We start from the raw sequence: 22,413 nt of genomic DNA on the forward strand, positions 1-22,413 counted from the left end.
TCAGTGTGAAGAGGCACAAAACTGCTGGGAGCGGCTAAAGCAAGAAGAGGTTGATATTTTACCCCCTTCTGCTTCTCCTTGTTTTCCTCCTCCTGTATCTTTGTCGCTGACTCAGCTCTGGTTCAAATCCCAGATCTGCCATTTCCTAGCTATGCGGCCTCGGCCAGGTCACTTGACATCTCTGAGCCCATGTTCCTGTTCTGTAAGATGGGAGTGCTCACACCTGCTTCTTAGGGTTGTGATGAGGGATGCACGGCATCATCCCTGTAAAGCTTCCACACAGCGCCTGGCGCACGGAAGACTTTTCTTCCTCTTTTCTTTCTCTGCCAGAATCTGAAGCCATCCCCACACCTCCCGGCCCGCCGCCCCTCCGGCTCTCACCTCCCTGACTCCCGGTCGCCACCTCGTGGCCTGACGGGCAACTGCATGTTCGGAAGTGAAATTCAAACTAGCTTCTGGTCCTGGGGATTTAGGAGCAAAGTACCCCCAGCTTTGTTAAGGGAGGCCCTGCTCGTAGAAAGGTCCTAGGTGCTCTGTCACAGAGGAAAGCTGCCCCGGGGGCTGCCTACCATTGGGCCCATTCCGACTAGATTCTGTGCTAAGAACTTTCCGCACACCACTTTGGTACTGATTCGGCTCTGATTGGGATCAGAGTTTTCTAAATTAAAGGCCCCTGGAGCCCAATGGGCACATTAAGGGTTCCAAGACATCGAGATGTGCATTTTTTTAGACCTATACAGCGGGCACAGAGGGTTTTGTTTATTCTCTTTAGCCCACAGATAGATACTGTTCTGTATTCAACATCTCAGTGTGCTGACTTTATTCTCAGCTAAAGTAGGGAACGGTTTGGGCCAGGTGTCCTGCCAGGGCCAAGGGCCTGAATGGTCTCCAGCCCTGCCCCCTCGCATGTCCAGTGTGGGACGGGCAGCACCAGGGATCTCAGCTCCTGCCATCTCTGGCCTTGGAATCCTGAATTCAACCCAGATGTGTCCCCACCTCACTGATGCCCTGCCCTTCCCGCCTCTGCACACTTGCTCCTGCTGGTCTGTACCCCCCAGGAAGTTTTTCCCTGCATTTTCGGCACAGCTGACAAGGCCCCAACCCCCCTTGCCTGTGCTTGCTTCGAGTCCTCTATTCCTTTCTCCTCTTATAGCTCCCACTTAAGCTCTGCCCAGGAGGACATACGTCCTGGGACACCTGCCAGGCAATAGATGAAGATCAAAGGGAACAAGCAATCAGGAGGCTATCTCTGCTCTCCAGTCAAGCCCCGGGGATCGCTCTGAAGTCAAAGCCATAAACAGAGCTCCCCTGTCTGACAGTTCCCTGGGGTCAAGATCAGCCTGGTATGGGGTCCCAGGACACTAGAGGCAGAGAGGGCGTCTGAGGCAGAGTGGGGCTGGCTGTAGGGTAGGAACTCCTGGGAACAATGGGGATGGCAGTGTCCTCATCTGTTAAGTGGACATCACGGTTCTTCCTGTCCTGAGGGGCTGTGAGGAGTGAGTGAAGCAAAATGTGCAAGGTGCAGTGCGATGCGGGGGAGCAGGCCAGAGTCACGGCGGGGGGCCGGGACCGTGGCGGTAGCCCTCCTTCCGACCATTGTCCTAATGCCTGCTGGGCCCCCTGCCTCCCCACACCTTGTCCCAGTGGCTGCTGGTTCTGTGCAGCTGCGCACATCCCTCACCTTCTCCAGCCCAGCAGGGTTCTCGAGGAAAGCTGGGGGCCCGGGAGTAGTGGGGTGTTCCGGGGGCAGCACTGCACAGGGGCTCAGTCCCCCTGAAGACAAGTTTGGTTGGGCGGGATCGCAATCATGTCCCTCTCCTGAGACCAGAGGCTTCTCAACTCCCACTCCAACCCCAGGTTCCTGGGAGGAATCACCCTGGAGCAAGTGGCTGCTCTGCAAGCCTTGGTTTTCTCATCTGTGCAATGGGGTGAGAGCTGCTCCAGGTTGTTGTGAAGGCCAGTCAGTGGGCTGAAGTCTGTGACCAGCAGTGGTGGGGAATGGCTGGCGTTTGTCCTGTCCCCGCCCCTGGAAAGGGGGGCCTGGAGGGATCCCTCCTCCCGTGCCCTATTTCCCCAAGGACCCCGTGGGTGTTTTCCCCACCCCCGTGCCTCACTTCTGAGCTGGCCCGGAGAAGACAGGCAGGAGACCGGGGAGCACTGGATTAGCACAGCCCCTCTCTCCACCCCTCACACATTTTTTAGTGACAGGATTTTAAACGGTTGCTGTAGGCAGAGAGTCGGCAGCCTGCTGCTGGGGTGGGGGGAGGTGGAGCTCGGAGGCCCCTCTTACAGGAGCCGGGCCGGGGCTTGGCCGTGAAGACCCGGTTTGGTCCGGTGTCTGCTGTGCAGCCGGGCTGAGGGACTCCATTTCTCCGGGCCTCAGTGAGGCCACTTTGAAGGTAGGAGAGTCTCCTGGATCCTCAGGCCCCTGAGCCTGAACTCGGAGGACCAGATCACAGGCCCAGAGAGTGTGGGCTTGAGGGGACAGCGGGGGTGAGGCCACACTGGGGGTGAGGCCACGGGTTTGCAGCCGAACCTGATTTTCTTGAACCCTGCTTCTGCCGCCCCTTGGTAGCTTTGTCCTAGTGAGCCGCTCACTACCTGAGGCTCGGGTTCGCTTCTGAAAAGTGAGACCTTAATACTTGCTCTTCAGGGTGTTGTGGGTGCAAAGGAAGCCATGAGCCGGAGCGCCTCAACTTGTCTAGACTCCTGGAAGCCACGTGGCTGGAATCAGCCAGAGGCTGCAGAAGGGGGTGTGGGGCGGAGTGTGCCCCTAGGGGGCGCTGGTGCCCGAGGGCAGGGGGAGAGCAGCCACAGGTGGCTTCCAGGTGACCTGTGGCCGCAGGGGTGGGGGCAGGAGGCTGAGAAGGAGCCACCAGAGGGGTGGGGAGAGGCCGAGAACATCAGAACATCAGACCTGCGGGCGTGAGGCCCTGCCTCCTGTCTCCCTGCTTCTCTCCCACCCCCAAATTTAGCTATTCTTTGAGCAAATTCAGGAGATTTACAGGGTTTTGCGTGCCTCTGAGATTCTGCACAAGACTGAAGCACTGCCAGACACTGCTCCCCACCTAGTCTCCTCCATGCTGGCTGACTTCTGATCGAAGCTTAATATGTAGCTTCTTCCGGGAAGCCTTTCATGATGCTTTGCCCCCCTGGGTGAGGTTGGGGACCCCTGCAACCAGGCCTGTCTAAACCTCACCTGAGCCTGCATCACAGTCTACCTCCTTGAGGCACAGACCACTGCCCTCTGGTCCTCAGCCTGCTGGCTGGCACTTAAAGGGCCCTTCATGTCGGTTGCTTGAATGAATGAATGTTGGGGAACCAGAGACAGTGGGATGGGATGGATGCATTTGTTTTAAGTGTGGAGGTGGTTTGGGGTTGGGATGGGCCCAGGATGGGGTGTGAGGATTATGGGATAGGACAAGGGATGGGTTGGGGTGAGAACGGGGCCCACCAGCCCTCCCTCCTCCTGGGCCTGTTGTCCTCCGCGCAGGACTGGCTGCGGCCTGCCCCCCCCCCCCAAGGAGAGGCAGCACAGGCGTGTACAGGTTGGTTTATTTACAAATATACTGATGTCTCATCTTTTGTTGGTGTTTGCATTTTCTGCTTTTGTGGGAAGAGGCAGAAGGTGAGCGTGGAGGGCAGGGTGGGGGTGGTGATGTGGTAAACGCTAATAAATAATTTAACAATGACAAGTTATTAAATAAAATGTGTCTGGGGATGGCGGGTGGGCAGTGAGAGTCTGTACAAGGAAAACAGAGGAATGGCCAGTGGCTGGTCCCCACACCGGGCTGGGCCCCCTGGGGCCCTGGGTGGGGTGGGGGCGCCGGCAGACAGGCTCATTGCAAACTGCACCCTCTGAAGGCCAAGCGTTGGAGGGTCTTCCCTGCTCCCCCAGCCCGCAGGCCTCGTGTGCCCGGAGTGTGGGTGTGCGAGCCTCCGTGTAAGTCCGGGTGTGAGTGTGTGTGCGCGTGCGAATGTGGACCCTCCTCCCCTCAGGGCAGAGCGAGCCCCAGATCCTCCCGGACAGGAGGTGAGGTCCTGACCCGGGTGATGCCTAGCTCAGGCCTGGCAGGGGCTGGCCAGCCCCCTCCCCCGAGGCTCCCCCGGTGGGTGAGGCAGCCTCACTGCCTGCCGGGGCAGTGACAGGGGCCTGGCCTGGCATGGGCCCTGCTGCAGCGGTGGGCTCCCCCCCCCCCAGGAAGCCTCCCAACATGCCCTGGTGTGGGACCCTCTCCTACAGGCTCTGCTAGCCCTACGGTCCGACCTTTGGAACACAGCGTCCCTCTGTCCGCGTGGCCCTCCAGGAGGCTCCATGGAGCCAGCAGATGAGGCTGTGGCTGGGGGCAGGCCCCCACCTTCCCGTGCCTCTCCCCTCATGCTGTGTTACCTGGGCCAGACTCCTTCCCCTCTCTGAGCCTCACCTTCCCCAGCAGGGAAACGGAACCGGTTTTTCTCCAACACTCCCCCTGCCCACCTCACACTTCCTGCCTCTTCCTGGGGACCAGACTTCTTCCCTTCGGCTTCCTGTCCCAGCCACCACTGATGACAGGTCTGTCGGTGGTTTGGTCGTTTGGTCAGTCAGTCAGGGTGGGGAGTGCTCCTGGCTACTTGCTGTGCTCCCAAGTCAGGGCTGCACTCCTCCCACACCAGGTGGGAAGAGCCTGCTTATCTCAGCCCACACTCCGCCTCCGAGTGCCTCTGCTGGGACACCCTGAGCACTTGCCTCCTTCCTCTGAGCCTCAGGTTCCTCATCCGGGAAATGGGTCCACCACTCACATCTGGACAGAGCTGGGTCGGAGTGTGGATGCCTCTCCTAGAAGAAAGCCCCTCGAGGTGGACCCTACAACTTGTTCATCTGTGTCTCCACACCAGTCCGGGGCTGGACAGGCAGGACACTAGCATCTCAGGGAGCCTTGGGAACCTCAGGCAGTGAGCCGCAGCCCACAGCAATGACCTAGCTTTGCTGATGAGGCGTGTCCGGCCCACGGGGCTGTCTGAGTTCCCTCTGGCTTGGACCCCCTCTGGGACATGAGTGTGGGTATCTTGGAACCAGCTCTTTGCAAGGAGCAGCTCACAATGGGAGCAGAGCCTGGGTTAGACTTGGGAGGTTGTGAGGCCCCCAAGTGGAAGAGGTGTCCCCCCCCACCATGGGAGGGGATGGCAAGAGTTTCCTAGGACAAATCACACACCCCTGACCTAGAGGCCATTCAGCAAAGAGAAGGGGCTGGCATGGTGCCCCCACTCCCTTCCCTCTCCCAGCTGGGCTTTCCAGCTGGGGAATAAAGGAAGTGGGCCAGATGCCCATTTCTGAGCTTCCTTCCAACTGAAACAGTCTGGGAGAGAAGGACTGGGGCTCCTGGGGGCCTGGGTTGTGCCCCGGCCCGCCCCAAATGCCCCAGCATGATTTGGATCAGGTGAGCCCAAGAGGAGGAAAGGGAGTCTCTCTCAAGAAACCAGCTGGCTGCCTACAGGGGCCGCTGGTGGCCCAGGACGGGGGATGGCACAGAGCCCACATGGACTGAGGCTGCAGGAAACCCGGGACAGCCGAGAGCCTGTGGGAGCTCGTGTGGAACAAGGAGCTCAGGGAAGGACTGCCTGGGTGTCCCGCCGAGGGGGCTGCCGGGCTACATCGCCCCGCCGACAGCTCCGATGAACAGCACGGGACGCTCTGGGGCAGCCTAAGGGTCCCCACTGGACAGAGGAGCAAAACCACGGAGCAGGCTGGGAACTGAGAGGGTCCCAGAGAGGGTCAGGCAGAGGCGCCCAAAGGCAGAGATACCCCTGTCATCCTATTTGCTCCAAGGCTAGACTGGGCAGGTCTTGGGGCGGCGGCCTAGGGCTTGGTATCAGAATTAAAGGCAGGGCTCTGCGCACCTGGCGGAGGGTACAGTGGCCACCAGAGACCAGCAAGGGGTCACCGAGAACAGGGCCCATCAGCCTGACCTCACTTTTAGGGCTTAGTGGATCCGGGGTGGGGGCTAACGCTGTCTCCCTGGCTCCCATGTCCCAGAGGGGCATCTGACAAAACAGGGTGGGAAATGCACTAGAACGCGTCACCCCAGGAGGACTGGGTCACAGGCCGACACTGGGACACGGGGAGGCCAGGTGGTTCCTGTGCCTCGGGTGAGAAACACAGGGCTGGCTCCCGACATTGCGGGGACAGCAAGCCAGTGGTCACACAGTTGGGGGTGCAGAGAAACTCCACAGGCTAGACTGAATCCAATAAGAAAAAATGTAGCAAGTAAAAAAATTCAAGGTCCTTCCCCCGAGTCTGAACAAGAAATGCCCCTGTCCCCAAATACACACAGAAGAGGGATGTGGCTTAGTTGTCCCGTGAGTGAGGGTCAGGGGATTCACTTACAGAAGGGTAGGGTGAGTTTCCAGGTAACTCGGCCTCAACTCTTCACTGCATTTTGGGCCATATTAACAGAGGCAGGGCACCTAAAGTGGGAGGTGGCTGGCCGATGTCAGTTAGAAGATTCGGTTATTTCTGTCCCACCTTTAGAGGGAAAGCTAGAGCCCAGCTGAGGGTACAGTTTTAAGAGAAAGAGCTGCGGAAACTGGAAGAGCCTGGCTTTCACAAGTGAAGACTTGGGGCCAAAAAAAGGCAGAGGCAAAATCAGCAGAAAACAGCAGCTGACCCGGGGCCCGGTGAAGCGGCGGCCTCCTCGCCCTGCTGGAGGTATGTGAGGAGAGGCAGAGGGAGCCAAAGTCCAGATGATGTGCCGAATAGGTGACCTGTGAGGCTCCTTTCCACCTGGAAGTTCTGCCCTTTGTCCTACCTGGTTCTGGGGGATCTGTGTCTGCCCTGCCTGCTCAGGCAGCACCTGTTTAGGCTGATGCCAGGATACACCTGGGTCCCCGTGTTTCAAGCCTCAAACTCTCTCCTCCTTCCTTCCCCTCCTTCCTTCTCTCCTGTTGCTGTAAGCAGAGGGGGTCCCTGCCCCGTCTGGCCTCTTTCCCCTTCCTGGCACGGCAGGGCTGGCCCACACAGCGCCTCTGTGCCTCTTCAGCTGGTCTCTGTATCTGTGTGCGTATCCACCCAGGTTGCCTTCGAGTGTGCGAGTGTGCGTGCGTTTGCAAGTGAGGCTCAGTCTACCTTCCCCAGGGACTGCCCTCAGGGCAGAGCCCGAGATGGGCTTGGTACACCTGCCAGGCTCTTCCCCACTTCTATTCCAGATTCGGGCTGGGACAGGTGAACCCAGACTGGTGGGCCCGCCCTCGGAGGTGGGGGAGGTGGGCACCGGCCCCCCGGACAGGGACCCACGCTTCTCTAGCTAACAGGCACCTCACGCAACATCATCTCCTGGGGGCATGCACGGGGGGCCCCCGCCTGGGCCTAGGCCCCACCCATGGAGGTTGGCTGGACACAGAGAAGACGTTTAAAAAAATAGAGAGAATTTAAGCTTCCCAAAAAAGAGATGGGCAGGGAGAAGGAGGAGATGGAGGCCGAGGTGGGACTGGGAGGCGAGTGGCTTTCCAAGACTCTGGGCCCCTGGGGTGACACGGTCTCTGTGGGCAGGACACAGCCCTGCCCAGGCTGCGCCCATCTGCCTGCCCGGCCAGCCCAGGGGAAGGGCACCGTATGGCTGTGTGTAGAGTCTGTGCGGGTGGTGGGGTGGTCGCGGCGGCCGCAGGCCCACCCCAGGACCCTGGCCCAAGCGTCCATGCGGCCGGCTGGCTCTCAGGAGGCGAAGTAGGAACTCTGCATGGAGTAGAGCCGGTCGATGGGGTTGCCCACGCGGGCCTGCAGGGAGCCCACATCCGAGGAGCCGAGGAAGCAGTCGCTGAGGCTGGTTAAGGAGGTATCGCTGTCGATGTCGTGGAAGATGGAGTCATTCCCTGGAGGCAGAGGGGGCGTCAGGAGCCCAGGTGGTGCAGGAGCTCCAGGGGGCCCTGTCAGCCCTGCAGGCTGTGTGGCCGGAGGTGAGGAGGGATGGGAGGACCTGCGGCGGCAGCGCAGGACCAGAGGTGCCGAGGGCCTCGGATGGGGTCTCGAGGGCACCCCTTCTGTCAGGAGGCGGCAGGTGGGCTGTGTTGGTGGGGCCTGCCTGGGCCCTGGGGTGGGATGTGCTGTCACGACCCCAGGACTGCCGGGTCAGGCAGTGGGCAGGGGTGGTGCTGGGGTGGGCAGGGGGTGGGGCAGCTTACCATAGGGGTTCATGTGGTCACCTGGCATTTGGGGCGGCGTGAGGCCCTGCTGGAAGGGGTCGCTGCTGCCGTAGGGACTCTGCTCCATGGCCACGATCTGCTGTTGCGGTGGGGCCAGTGGCGTGTAGGAGGCCATCATGCCCTCCATGCGACTCGACAGGACCTCTGGGGACAGAACACACCTTCACCCACCAGCCCTGTCCGCCTGGTCCTGGAGCACCCACCCCAGGGAGCCCTCACAGATGTACCACAGGGGTTCCCACTGACCTCCCACCTGACCCCGCCGGCCAAGACCCCCACTGTGGGCCCTCTGACTCTGACCGCCTCTGGCCTTCCCTAGTTGCCCACGGTGTTCCAGGGCCACTTGAACAGGTGTCCAGCCCCTGTCCCCAGATACACCTGGTAGCTCCTCTTCAGGAATCCGTTCTCAAATCAGTTCCTCTTCCCACCTCCTCCCTCCCTCCCATGGCCCTGCCCTCCAGAAGCTCACTGCTGGGGGAGACGGACACTAAGCAGGCAGTAATGTCCAACACGGGGGTGCAGTGAGCTCCCTGCATCCAGCAGCAACAAGGTGGGGCTTGCGCCCAGGCCAAAGAGGCTCAGGGACAGCTTCCTGGAGGAAGGGACCCCCTGACTCTATGTGACTTAAAGAATCAGCAGGGGTTCAACTGTTCCAGGGGGGCAGGTATGTCCCCCCAAAAGCAGCAAAGGTGGGGAGGGAAGCAGGGAGCCATGTGCATGGGGCTGTCACGTGAGGATGAGAGAAGGCCAGGGATAGGGAGGAAGATGGTCCTCTGGGGGTGGAGGATGGAGGCAGGGACCATTGGAGGATATTGAGGGAGAAGCTGGGGTGTCTATTAAGGTGGACGTGGGAATGAAAACTCCTGAGAGGGACATGGGACCAGAAATCACTGCCCAACTTGGCAGCGGAGCGGATACAGTGACTGTAGGACAGGAAGGGTCAGAAGTGACTCCCAGGTTCCTGGTGTGGGCACAGGGTGGGGGCTGGTGCCATCTGCTGAGCTGGGGGTGGGGAAGAGCAGAGGGTGTTGTATGGCTGTGGTAGCAGGGGCTGCTATGTGGAGCAGTATGGGTCGTGATGAGCTCAAGGGGGACTGTGGAACATCCTCGGGGAGGCTGCATCTTGGAGGCAGTTGGGAGACCAGAGACAGTGGCCACAGCCCCAGGGGGCTAGGTGGTCTAAGGAGAGGACAGCAGAGGGTGCAGAGAGAAATAACTGGCCTCCAAGGGTCAGCTACAGCCGGAGACACTGGCCTGGCCCTGAGCCCCAAGTAGAAGGGCTGCCGGTCAGTACCCTGGCATCTGCCCTGGAGCCCCTGGTTCACCTGGGAACAGGCAGCCTGGGGCTCCCACTCCATGTGGGCACCCCCAAGAAGCTCCCTGTGCCCTCTCTTCAAGGCTCAATGTCCCCATGGGGCTTGGGAGGTCAGCCCCGGCCCAAGAAATGGTAAAAGCATTTTGGCAAAGCCCAGCATTCGGGGGCCTGGCCACTGTCCCTCAAACTGGCTCCTTACTATCCAGCAGGAGCCCACCTTGAACTCCTCAACACCCCACCCCATGGAGACTCTCTCGAGATTTCTGCTGAATTCTAATTTGGGCAGTGGGGTGTATGGTCATGTTAAAAACACAAGCTTGGGGCCCCACCCTTGGGGTGGAGGTGGCTTTGCACCTTACTAGCTGAGTGATTCCAGTAAGTCCCCTGGTCTGAGCATCAGCCTCGGTGGCTGTAAAATGCACTGTGACAATGCCCTTCCCCTCTGGGATCTGTGGGAATTAGTGAGGCGGAGCACTGCCTGTGGTGAGAATTGTGCCTGGCACACCCTGAGGGTGGGAGATGGTCGCAGTGTTTTGTTTGCTTGAAGTAAGCTCTACACCAAAAACCAAACATGGGGCTTGAACTCATGATTCTGAGATCCAGAATCCTGTGCTCCACTGACTGAGCCAGCCGGGTGCCCCAGATGGCTGTAGTTCTGCATGCAAATATTATGTCACTCCTCGGGCAGCCCACCCCTCAACCCTCAGCCATCTCTCTGGTGTCCCTGCCCCAATTCCGCCCCGGTGATCCCATGGCCTCCCTTGATCACAGCAGGTTCCAAGGCAACAGTTCCCAGAGCCCTGTTCCCCCTGGTGGAAGGATGGGGGGGGCTCTTGTTACAGGAGGCTGAGCCTGGGCCCTGTCCCCTGGTCCCAGCTTACCTTGGCCCAGCCGCTGGGAGTTCTGCTGCTCCTGCTGCTGCTGGTGCCGCCGTGCCAACTTCTTCATCTACAGGGGACACAGGTCATGCCAGTCATCACCTCCCTGCCCCGCCCCCCTTCCCCCCCTTCCTTCCCAGCACCTCCCACCAGGACCCTGTCTTCTGCCTGTACCCCTAAGCCATCCCTCCATCTCTGCGCAGCAGGGCTGACAGGTGGCCTCTCACCTTGGCTCTTTGGTTCTGAAACCAGACCTGGACCACGCGCACGCTGAGGCCAGTCTCTGCTGCCAGCGTCTCTCGGACCTGCCCGATGGAGGGACACAGATCAGGTCTGGGGGTGGGGGGCAGGGCAGCAGGCCAGGAAGGCGGTAGTTTGGGGGGGGGAGGCGGAGGGATAGGGGAGTGGAGGGGAGGAAGAGGGGAGGGGTGGGGTGGAGGGATGTCCCCATCTCCAGCAAGAGAAGTAGGGGCATTGTCTGGGAGAGTGGCGGGCGTGGGGTGTCAGCCCTGCCCCACCACCCCAGTGGCCCCTCACCTTTCGGCAGGGCTTGGAGGACACCTCAAAGGAGGCCTTGAAGGCTCTTCGCTGCTGCGTGGTGAGGATGGTCCGGGGTCGCTTGGGCCTCCGGGGGTCCTTCCCGTCGTCCCCACTGCCCTTACTCTGGCTGCCCTGGCCCTTGGCTGGCTTCATGTCCCCATCCTCATCCTCGCTCTTCACTGTGGGGGACACACCCAGCCGTCAGTCTTGTCCCCTGAGGCCATCTGTTGCCTGGCAGGACCCCATCACCTCCTGCCAACACCAGCCATGGCTGGCCCCCCAGCACTCTGGAGACCCCAGCACACATATCAGCCTTTGAGTAAACTGGTTCCCACTGCACTAGCCTGGTGCCAGCGGGCCCCAGGACCCAGAGAGGAGACCAGGGAGCCTTCTTCCTTGACGCTTCCAGGGATGAAGAACTGTCAGGCACAGACACACCACAGATGTTCTCACACAGGAGTATTCACGGCCATGACATGCACGCCACACACACAGAGTTACACACTCAAACACTAGCAGATGCATATGTGCACTGGTGCCTGGGCCCACATAGGACTGGGCACATGTGGTCACATTCAGACACACACAGGTACATGCTCATAGGTGGGGGACATACAAGCACAGGCACGCCTGAACAGGCACACGCACCCACACACACACAGAAGCATGTGTATTCACCCAGAGACACACCCAACCACCATGCACACACGGCCACTTCCATGTCCCAGAATTGTGGGTCTCAGAGATGCCAGCCCCAGGTGGACACCATGTACCTCCTGCTCCCCCAAGTCTGAATTGGTCTCTTTTTCCCAGGCCCTAAGAGAGGGTCTCCTCCCTCCAAGACCCCTAAGCCTAATATGAATGGGCCAATGGCACCTGGCCAGTGTCTACTCTGTCCTAAGAGTCCAGGCAGCCACCACGGTGCCCTGCCCAGGGGTGGACAGAGGGATGGATGGATGGGGAGCTCCCTACAGTCACAAAGCTCTTCCAGATGGGGGTAGGTCCTGTGACTACAGACTCTAGGTTACCCCAAAGGGCTCAGAAGACCAGGGCATCTCCTCTGCAAGCCCTCTACCCCAGTCCTTCCCCACTATCCTGGAATAACAGGGCCCCAGAGTGCTCCTTGGTCTTCCCCTTCTAAGACTCATTTCTAGCTGTATTCGCCCTTCTGCCAGGAGGGCTCTACGCTGGCACAGTCTTTTTGGAGGCTGGAACAGAGTAGAGAGATGCCTTTATCCTGGGAAATGGGGTCTTTGCCTCCACCACAGAAGGCCCCAATTCCCCCAATTAGCTGCTCCTGCTGCTTAAGGACGTGTCAGACCCCTGCCTCTCAGCACCTGGTGCAGGCAGAGACACCTGTGGTGCTGTGCCATAGTGCGGGCCACAGTAAGGCAAAGGGAAGTTGAGGGTGGGGAGCTAGAGAGCAGGGCACCTGTGTGTGTGTGCATGTGCGTAAACTACAGCACATGTGGATAAACATGTGTGGCCATATGCACAGCTGCTCAGTGCATGTGTGATGTGTGAGCTGGGTCATGTGTGCATATGTAGGCTTGGTTAAGTGTATGTGCACGTGTGTGCTCCTGGGTATGGGTTGGTGCATGCTTGGGCATATAAGCACATACCTACATAGGTCCGTGCGTCTGCACATATATGCTCCTGGGCACAGGTATCCACACCTGCATTGTCTGTGCTTGTGTGTATGTGGTCACAAGCATGTACACTGGTGCTTGAGCACATGTGACTCAGTGGTAGTACCTGCATGTGCATCTGTGAGCCTGGGGGCATGCATACATATCAGTGTCCATGTGCACCTGCACACATGCATGTGAACACAACAGTGCCACAGGCGCAAGATGTGGGTGCACTGTCTGTATGCAGCTTGGATCCTGGGGTCGGCACTGGGCTTCTGCGGCAGGGCCCCCTCCCCACCCGGCGCCCCCTGGCTCCAGCCACGGCTCACCAGAGTCGGACTCGTCGGGACTCACGGAGCTCAGCAGGTCCTTTTCCTTCTCGTAGTCACCCTTGCACAGCAGCTGGCCCTCCTTGAGCACAAACTCGTCGCCCTTGCGTAGTTGCCGTTCACACACGCAGCAGCAGAAGCAGCCCAGGTGGTACACGCATTCCAGCGCCCGCATCACGAACTCCGTGGGGGCTATCTTCTCCATGCAGCCGCTGCACTTGGCTGCGAAGAGCCTGCAGGTGCACAGTGGGGGCACATTGGCTAGGCTCAGGGTCCCACCAAGGGCCTCTCTCTCCTGCCACCCTGACCTTCCACTCCAGGTAGGAGAGGCCCGCCCCCTGCACAGAGCCAGACAGTGGGACGGCCCTGCAGCCCCACTCTTTTGGCTCCCAGGGCTCTGGTGGCCCAAGGGAAGGGTGGCCGCTGGGCATCCTTCCCAGAGGTGCCCTCTCCTGGGTGTGTCATCTCAGGGCCCTTCCTGCTCAGAGACACAGTGGCCACTAGAGGGCAGAGCACAAGGGCAGCCTCGACTTTCCCCAAGAGCCAGGTGGGATTGGGCCTGAGAAGGGCAGGCAACCCACCAGTTCTGTCTACCCTCACTCCAGGACCTGCTCCACCTCCTCTCTGCTCCTCCCACCCCCCCACATCCAACCAATCCTTAGCCCTGTCCAACCCAACCCCTGGGCCACTCCTCTCCTGCCTGGGCACCTGCCCCAGGCTCCTTCCTGGGCTCCTGGCCCCTCTAACTCTTCAATTTGTCTTCCAGGAGGAGAATCAGGGGAAGGTGTTTAAAACACACATCTGCTCATGCTGCTTCCCTGCTCCAGACTCTTCTGTGACTCCCTGGTGCCTCAAGGCCCTTCACATCCTGCCTCTTTCTCGTACTGTCTTTGCTCTCCTAGGCTGTGGCCCAATGGAACAGCCTGCAGTTTCTTCACACCGGCCCTTCCACATGTTCTTTCTTGGCCCCGTGGCTGGGCTAACCACTACTTTTCCCTCATTTTGACTTAAGTATCTTTACCACGACGTGCAGACATTTACGGAGCAAGGACAGTGTGCCAGCCGCTGCAGTGCCAGCACTCCACACACAGAGATGCATTTAGTCTTTGCAACAACCCTATGAAACAGAATGAGCATGAACCCCATCTTAGAGATAAGGAAACTGAGAGGCGGAGAGGCGGAGTCACTTGCTCGGGGTCATGTGGTCCTAAGTGATGGGGCTGACATGGAGCCTGAGCCTGCTCCAGCCCCTCTATGACAGACTGGATCCGTCTTCCATCTCTAGAGACAAAGCCAGGAGGGGGTCTCCATGCCCCCCGGCCAGCGTGTGCAGAAGGGTCTGAGCAGCACAGCCCCTCCTCTGCCCTTACCTACTGACCGCTCCTCCGGGCTCCCCGCTCCCCATCACGTGCCCTGCTCTGTGGGAACTCAGCCTCAACAACACTTTGATGGAAAAATTTATGAAGAATCAAATTATTGCTGCTGGGAGGGAATTAAAACCATTTTTCATTCCCTACGTCCCTGGGCCACGTCTGCGGGCGCCACCTTGGGAGCGCTGTGCGCATCCCATCCCTCTTTATGGCCCGCCATCACAGGCACAGATTACAGCTGCAATTCTCTACTAATCGGTTCTGGAACAGAAATGGCCATAAATGCAAGGCACTCGGCCTGCCTCCCTTCCCGGGGCTGCTATCAGCGCCGCCCATGACGAGCTAGTAGGGCGCAGTGGACAGGGCCAATCTGAGCCCTGCCTGCTGCCCTGGCACTGGCTCCGGGTGCTCAAACTGGGGGCAGCCTCAGCACCCCCTGCCATCTACCTCTAGTCTACCGAGCAGGCTCCTACTCATCCTGCAGTGCCCAACTCCCAACACCACCTCCTCTGGGAAGCCTTCTTGGATACCCCAGTCAGGGGGACGTGGCTTCCTGTGTGCTTACCTGGGCTGCCCTCAGGCCTCAGTTCCCTCTACTGTGAAATGGGGTTATCAACAGGACCTCCCTTAACGGGGCTGCTGGCAGGGTCCAATGACACTGAACTCAGTAAATAAGTGTCACGTGACAGTGACAGCATATGCCCCTGTCAGCTTCAATTCTATAGGGGTTCCACGAGGCAGGGCCTGGCTCTGTCTGATCCTCAAAACCGCCTTGATGGGTGCTGCCAAAGCAAGTGAGTGAAGGCTTCAGGGGGCCTGAGGCTCAGGCTGGGCTGTCGGCTGCAGGCAGACACAGTGCCTGGGTTTGCAAGGGGGACAAGAGCTGGATTTCAAGCTCCGATCTGGCCCTTTGGCCGGATACCATCGTTCAAGGTACAACCTACCCAACCGACCATGGCAGAGGCCCCTAGCAATCTGGCTGGCCGTCCAGCTCTGCCAAGGGGCTGGGGAAGGAGCCAGTCTTCCAGAACTTGATGTTCTGACACGGAGGATGCTTCTGCCCTGCCCCCCCTCACCGCCCCTCTGTCCCCTTCCCACACCTCTACCTCCTGGTCTGACACCGCACTAACGTCAGTCTGCAGCCTGGCCTCGGGAGAAGAGCCGACGGGCACTGGCTGCAGCTCTCTGCTGGCACGGCGGGGCCACAGGAGGTCCTCTTAGGCAGCAGAGGGGGCAGCGGTTGGGGTGACCCGCATTTGCAGGCGCCGCCACCATGCAGGCTGGTGGCGGCTGCATTCGGAACAGCCGTGCTAATGCCTTGGCAGCAGGGGGTCGATTGCTACTTTCTCCAAACTCATCAACACAATCTATTATTAATACTTCTCCAAAGGCTCCGCGCCGCCATTACGGAGGCAGTGCCAGCCACTCGGGGCGTCATCTGTTATCTAGATTGCAAAAACTCGGCATATAAAGCAAACTGCGCACACTTTATAAACGGAATGTGCCATCCGCTTGGTCTCCAAGCATCTCTCCACCCAATAAAACATCAGGGGGGACGCATGAAATACTCACTCCCAATTATGGGGCTGCCATTGTCTATGGAGCTGCGGTGAGCACAACTCACATGCGTGTGGGAGGGGCTGGGGGCACCAGCGGGGGTCCCCTCCTGTCCGAGAGGCCCCCCCTCAACCCCTCCCACCCTGAAGGGCTGGTGAAACCGGCCATTGAGAAGCAGGCCCAGCCACAGGCAGGTGGCACTGGGATTGGATGGACTTGGGTTCAGCGTCTGGTTCCACTACTTCCTGGCTAGCGACTGGACAAGTAAGCTTCCTCTCTCTGAGCCTCAGCTTACTTATCTGTATAATGGGCTCAATGGCACTGCCCACTTCTCCATGTGAAGATGCAGAGAGCTGTCAGTGTAAAGCAGTGAGCACAGAGGGAGAGGTCTGTGAGCTGGGCAGGCCTTTTTTTTTTTTATTATTATTATGATAGTCACAGAGAGAGAGAGAGAGAGAGAGAGAGAGAGAGAGAGGCAGAGGGAGAAGCAGGCTCCATGCACCGGGAGCCCGATGTGGGATTCGATCCAGGGTCTCCAGGATCGCGCCCTGGGCCAAAGGCAGGCGCCAAACCGCTGCGCCACCCAGGGATCCCTGGGCAGGCCTTTTGAGGCCGGGAGTGGGCCTCTCCAGGAAGGCTGCCTAGAAGCTACAAATACGGACCAGAGACAGAGGTGCTCAGGATGAGGGGCTCTGAGCCTTCCTGCCCCACCGGGGCCCTGGAGCCTGATGTGAAAGGCCCTACCAGCGCACTGCACCCAAGGCACTGGATTTGGAGCCCAGGTCATGATCTCAATCCTGACTCAGCCACTCACTGGCTCTGTGACCTTGGGCAAGTCTGAGTCTGTGTGCTCATCTAGAAGATGGGGATAGTAGTCCCCACTCCCCAGAATTGTGCTGGGTGTCCCAAATGGGTGCATTCTGCTTCCCACACTTGGGCTTGAGAGGCCAAGATGGGGCAGGCCCTGGGGTTGAGGGAAGGTGGGGTGTCAGGGGAGGCTCTGAAACTTCCCACCCCCTGCTTCCCCTCCAGCTGCACCGCCCTCTCGGTGCCAGTCTCCTGGTCCAGGTTCCCAATCCAGGAGCTCCAAATCCAGAGGGCAGCTTCATGACCACACCACAGGCGCACAGGCTTGCCAGCAACCCACACAACCCCCTTCCCCATTCTCCATGTGAACCGCCAAGCCTTTCCTCCTGTTGTCCCTAGTGTCTAGAACACCATTCCTCCCACCCTCAACCTTTGACAGCCAAACACCTGCTTATTCTGAAGGATTTAGCATGGCTATCCCTTCCTCCAGGAAGCCCTCCCTCTCCTCTCCAGTCTTAGATGTCTTCCTCTCTGAGTTCCCCATTCTCACATCTCCTCCCCATTACGGTATTTATCCTAAGGAATCCACTTTATCTGTTTCCAGGTGCACTTTCCCCAGGGTCACCTCTATCTTCAGAGCTGAGCACAAGGCCCCCTTCACGGTTAAGGTGAGCAGCAGAATGTTTGCTGAATGAACGCTGAACCAACCAATATAGTGCTATTCTGCCTGTGAGGTAGGGTAAGTCGGTTCTCACCCCAACCTGGTCTGGTGGGAGCAGTCACCACCTGCCCTGGGAAGTGAGTAGCACCTGGAGGACAGCAGTGTGTGTGTGTGGGGGGGGGGTGTACTGGAACCGGCAGCCCAGGGTTCCATCCTGGATACATAACTTTGTCCCCGTGTCTTGACTTTGGTCAAGACATTTAACCTCTCTGAGCCTCAGTTTCTTCACCTATGAAATGGGAATGGTGTACCTACCTATAGGGTTGCTGGAAGGGCCTACTGCATGTGTAGCCCTTGGCACTGTTCCAGGCATGAAGAAGGCACTCCACATAGCTGCCTTTCTCTTGTTCTCTTGTTGGTCACCTTCACTAGGGTCTCCATCACTCCTGGGAGCAGCCTTCCTGACACCAGGTTTACAGGTCCCAACCAGGTGTCTCCCTCATGACCACCCTGGGTTTTGGGTCCTTCTAGCTTCTGTCATGACATGAGCTGGATAAAGCATTCCTGGCTCAATTCTCTGTATGTTTGTCTATCTCCCTGTTACTGGACTCAGTTATCATCAAGAGCATCACCTCATCGAGTCCTTGAAGAACCCTTAAAGGAGGACACTGTTTCTATTCCCATTTTATAGATGTAAAAACCAAAGTGCAGATGGCAGGCTCAAGGTCACATGGCAGCACCACCATATACTCTCTCTTGGTCTGTGCATCCAAGTATTTCTCTGCCCATCAATCACCCTTGTCCTTTGCTGGGAGTTCCATGCCAATCCAATGTCTGTTTACCCTCAAGGCTCTGAATGACCAAGTTCTTATCACTCAGCATACGGCCAGCACCCAGCAGGTGTTGCTGAGTGGGTTTCTCTTAAACCAAACTGAACTTCTCCCCGTCACAAATACATCCCCCTCCCAGGATCATCTGTGATTTCTGAGTAAAAAAATTCCCTTTTTAGGGATGTCCTTCCCTTGAAGAGTCCCTGGCTATGAGAACACATCTCTGTCTCCTCTGAGTTTTTATTGGTTTATTTGTTTAATGCTCAATTTATTAAACTCATAAAGCTAATAAACAAAATTCTGAAAACCAATTTTTTCTGGAGCATTTGAACATGGATTACAAATCTGATTAATTAATTTCTCTTAAGCCACTGACAACTGCAGAGAGGCGATGCAGTATATCTGATTCTTTTATCCCCAATAAAATTGGCTCCCTAACTTCCTGGGGACCCTCCAGCCTCTCCCTGTGGATTTTCATCCCCAGCTCTTCAAGTCCATTAAGTGTGCACTAGGCTTGGTATCTTGGCTCTGTCACTTCCGAGCACAGGAAAAATAGCCAGGCCCCAATTCTCTGAGCTTCAGTGGCCCCATCTCTTCAATGGGAATAATGGCTGGGCACCAGGAGGCAGGCTCAGTAAGGAGGCACCATGATTGCTGTCATTATCTCTTCAAGACTTCTGGCACCTGTTAACCATCCTCCCTGAGTGGAAGCTCCCCTTTCCCTACCTCACTGTACTACCATTCCCATACCCCCTGGCTGCGTCTTGCAGCTTATGTAGCCCCTCACTGGGTCCTCGATCCAAGAGTGCCCAACAAGTTCAGGATAGGCCCAAAGACCTAATCATGGCACTCAAGGCTCAACTCCAGCCCCAGATCCTCTGCTCCAGCTGCCACGCGTCTCATTGCTCCCTGAAAACATTGCTCTTTCCTGCCTCCTTAACACTTAAAATTGCATCTGCCCCACAGGCTGTCTTCTCTCCCCCTTTCCTTTGCTCCTTGTTGAACTCCTCTTCAACTTTCCTGACTCAAGTGTACCTTCCTCTGCGAAGCCTTCCCTGAGACCCAGATATTTGTGTGTCTGAAGCCCTCGCTGACCTAGAGTTCAGAAACTGGGTCTAATTCACACACACACACACACACACACACACACACACACACACACCCATCCCATGCTGGGTTCTGGCATCTAGAAGGGGACTAGTGATCGTCTGCTGAATGAATGAGTAACCTTGTGAGAAATGAAACAGGCAGCCAGGCAGGACAAGAGAACATTGGATACCCTGCTTCTAGGAGTTTGAGAATGCCAGCAGGTAGCAAGATAAGTGAACTCACTGCTCTTGGCCCCCTTCACAACCATGCAATCCAGAAATCAATTCCTAACTTCTACATCATTTATTTATGTACCTCTTGTTGTACTGGGGTCCAACTGCACACCTATCTCTAGTACACAGGGAAAGCCCTCGGGGTGGGAGGGCCATAATGGTATTAAATGACTCCCCCAGCCATCTGTGACTGGGTCAGGCCTGGACACTTGGCTCAGGGTAGACCAATCCTTTTTCTGTCCTTGGTCCCTCTATTCTCTTGCTTATAAAGAGCTTTTTGTCAGCCCCCTCAGCTTAGAGGTGCACTTTACACATCTCCAGCACCAGCTCTGTGGCCCCGGGTCATTCACATTTCCCCTCACCCCTTTTAAAGATTTATTTATTTGAGAGAGAGAGACAGAGAGCGTGAGAGTGGGCAGAGGTCGAGGAAGAGAATCTCAAGCAGAATCCCTTCTAAGCCCAGGGGCCAAAGTAGGGCTCAATCCCAGGACCCTGAGATCATGACCTGAACTGAAATCGAAGTGTTGGATGCTCAACCAAGCCACCCAGGTGCCTGTCACATCTCTTTTTTGAGCCTCTATTTCCCCTTCTGTAAAAAGTGGGTATTGATCTTCCCTCACCCGGCAACTAAGAATCCTCTGAGTTTTAACTTGTGTGAGAGGGTCTAGCCCAGTGCCTGGCACAGAGGGCATCTTGGCAGGTGTGCATCCCACTCCCTCCCCAGCCTGAGTCTCAGCATGGTGCTGGGACACAGGCTCTGGAGCCTTCTCTTTTTCACTTCCAATTTCAGTATGAAGCCTCCAGTCACATCATTGGGTCCATGCTATCCCTGTCTGTTTGTCTGTCTGTGCCTCTGAGGTACAGGGTTCCATCAGATCCTCGCCCAGGGCGAGGGGATCAGGCAGATTTGAGCCTGGCTTCCTTTAGGGTATCTCCAGGCCCAAGTCCCACAGTCCTTGGAAACCCTCCCTCCATGGGGAGGGAACCTCATCCCTCCATCCCACTGGCTATACCTTCTCAGGTTCACCCAGCAGACACCCACGGAGGCTGACTGAAACAGGCTCCTGACAGACGCTTGAGGGACAGAATGGGGCCAAATCTGGTCCCATGGAGGCTGGCACAGCACGATATGAGCTTTGATAGGCTACACTTGGCAAGCTGAGGGGCACAGGAAATCATGACAATCAACCTGGAAAAGGGCTGGGGACTTCCTGGCAAAGATGACATGACACATAATCAGGAAGCTGGTTCTGGAGTCAAAAGAAAAGGTGTGAAGCGTCTGAATGCCAGCTCTGCAAACATGGACTGTCCAACCTTGGGGCAAGGACCACAATCCCCACAAGTAGTCACTGTAACCTGTTTAGCTTCTCTATGCCCCAGGTCCTTCTTAGGCTGGTGGCGAGGATCCCGGGACGTAAAGTCGTGGAGCACGTAGGGCAGGATCCTACACAGCTAGTCCTGCAAACGGCAGCTAACATTATTATTCCTCGCTCTAGGGCTGTGACGGCTGTGAGGATGCCATCTCTCTGTTGAGAGATGAGCTGGAGTTCACAGGGGCCCAGGGGACAGGACCCTAGACACGCTTGGGGGTCCAGCTGCTGCTGCGAGAGTTTGCCTGTCACTTGGAGGAGCTGATGGGGTGAGAGCAGGCAGAGGGAGCCGCCTGGCCTCCTCCCTCCCCGACTCGTTGACATCTCCCCCACGTGCCTGCTGCGTCCTTATCATTCCGGGCGTAGCTGTTTTTTATTTTGAGACAAAAAGGGGCCTGTTGATGGGGATCCAACTCAAACCAGCTGCAAACATCTGCTTTGATGCGGCGGTGGCAGCGGGCCAGGCGGGCGGCGGGAGCCGCAGGCGGGGGCCCCGGTGCGCGCGTCAATCACGGGGCTGGAATGCGCAGCGTGGCCAGGCGCTCGGACCAGTGGCCCCGGGAGCGCGGGCCTCACCGCGCTGGGGCGGGCCTGCAGCGAGGGCTGCCCCGGAGCTTCCTGCGGGCGCGCAGACCCAGCTGTGGGGGGGGGGTGCTGATTCCAAGGCCCTTTGATCCAGGCCCAGGGGTGGGGGCGCTGTCGGGAGCTGGTGGCCAGGGGCAGGGAGGGATGGACACAGCTGGGAGCCCCAGGTACCATCCAGGGGGCAGCCTGGCCAGGCGGGTGTACATTCGGTAATCTGCACACCTTTATGGAGTGCCCATTAGGTGCCAGACAACTCTCTGGAGGCTGGGGATAGAGCAGTGAGCAAATGGACAGCTCAGCTTCCAGTCTAATGGGTGAGGAGACAGGCAACAGTTAAATCTGTAGCATATAGAGTGTAACAATGGTGACAATGTGATGAAGAAAAATGGAGGGGGAAGCCCAATGCAGGTGGCCAGGGGTTTTAAAAAGAACAGTCAGAGGCCTTACTGAGAGATCTGGAGGGGCAGGGTGGCGGGGGAGGGTTCCCAACAGAGGGAATAGCAAGTGCAAAGGGCCTGAGGCTGAGTGGATCGAGGGTGTTAGAAAAATGACAAGGATGTGTGAGTAGAAGCAGGGGGCACATCTTATGGGGCTTTGACTTTGTGGGAGGGTTCTGAGCAGAGCGGGCATATGATCTGACATCTTGGTTCCTCAGGCATCTGTGTAGTGGTGGGGGTCAGAGCTGGGAGATGGGTTGGGAGGTTATCTGAATAATCCAGGCAAAAGATAATATCTGCTTAGACCCAGGGAGGTGCTGAGAAGTGGTCCAACTGGGGAGGTATTTTGCAGGTAGACAGGGACACCCAAGGATAACAGAGAAAGGATGGACATATGATTTTGGGGCCTGTGCAATGGGCAGGATGGAGTTGCCATGAAATGAAATGGAGTGGGAGGCCAGGTGGAGGAGGGGAGGACGACGGGTGAGGTTCTGCACATGTTGCATGTGAGCTGCCTTTGAACAGCCACGAGGATGCGTCCAGGGGTAGCTGCATACAGGAGTCTGGAGTTCAGAGAGAGGCCCAGGCTGGAGATACTGTTTGAGA

General features: G+C 57.7%; 1 protein-coding gene across 2 annotated transcripts in view; it reads right to left on the minus strand.

Annotated features, from left to right (window-relative positions):
- Nucleotides 1–3,587: 3,587 nt before the first annotated feature.
- LMX1B (LIM homeobox transcription factor 1 beta) overlaps nt 3,588–22,413 on the minus strand; it is an 83,317-nt gene continuing 64,491 nt past the window's right edge. Inside the window, exons 3-8 of one of the 2 annotated variants that reach the window (XM_055345716.1) lie at nt 12,869–13,101; nt 10,906–11,087; nt 10,596–10,673; nt 10,372–10,438; nt 8,176–8,319; nt 3,588–7,845 (exon numbers count right to left, since the gene is read on the minus strand). In XM_055345716.1, the coding sequence (XP_055201691.1) occupies nt 7,688–7,845; nt 8,176–8,319; nt 10,372–10,438; nt 10,596–10,673; nt 10,906–11,087; nt 12,869–13,101 (862 nt within the window). In that variant the 3' untranslated portion in view covers nt 3,588–7,687. Of the gene's footprint in view, nt 7,846–8,154; nt 8,320–10,371; nt 10,439–10,595; nt 10,674–10,905; nt 11,088–12,868; nt 13,102–22,413 lie in introns of both variants that reach the window. The other variant, XM_055345673.1, reaches the window with a different exon arrangement.

The sequence above is a fragment of the Nyctereutes procyonoides genome, unplaced genomic scaffold (assembly GCF_905146905.1).
Source record: "Nyctereutes procyonoides isolate TBG_1078 unplaced genomic scaffold, NYPRO_anot_genome, whole genome shotgun sequence".
Lineage (NCBI taxonomy): Eukaryota > Metazoa > Chordata > Mammalia > Carnivora > Canidae > Nyctereutes > Nyctereutes procyonoides.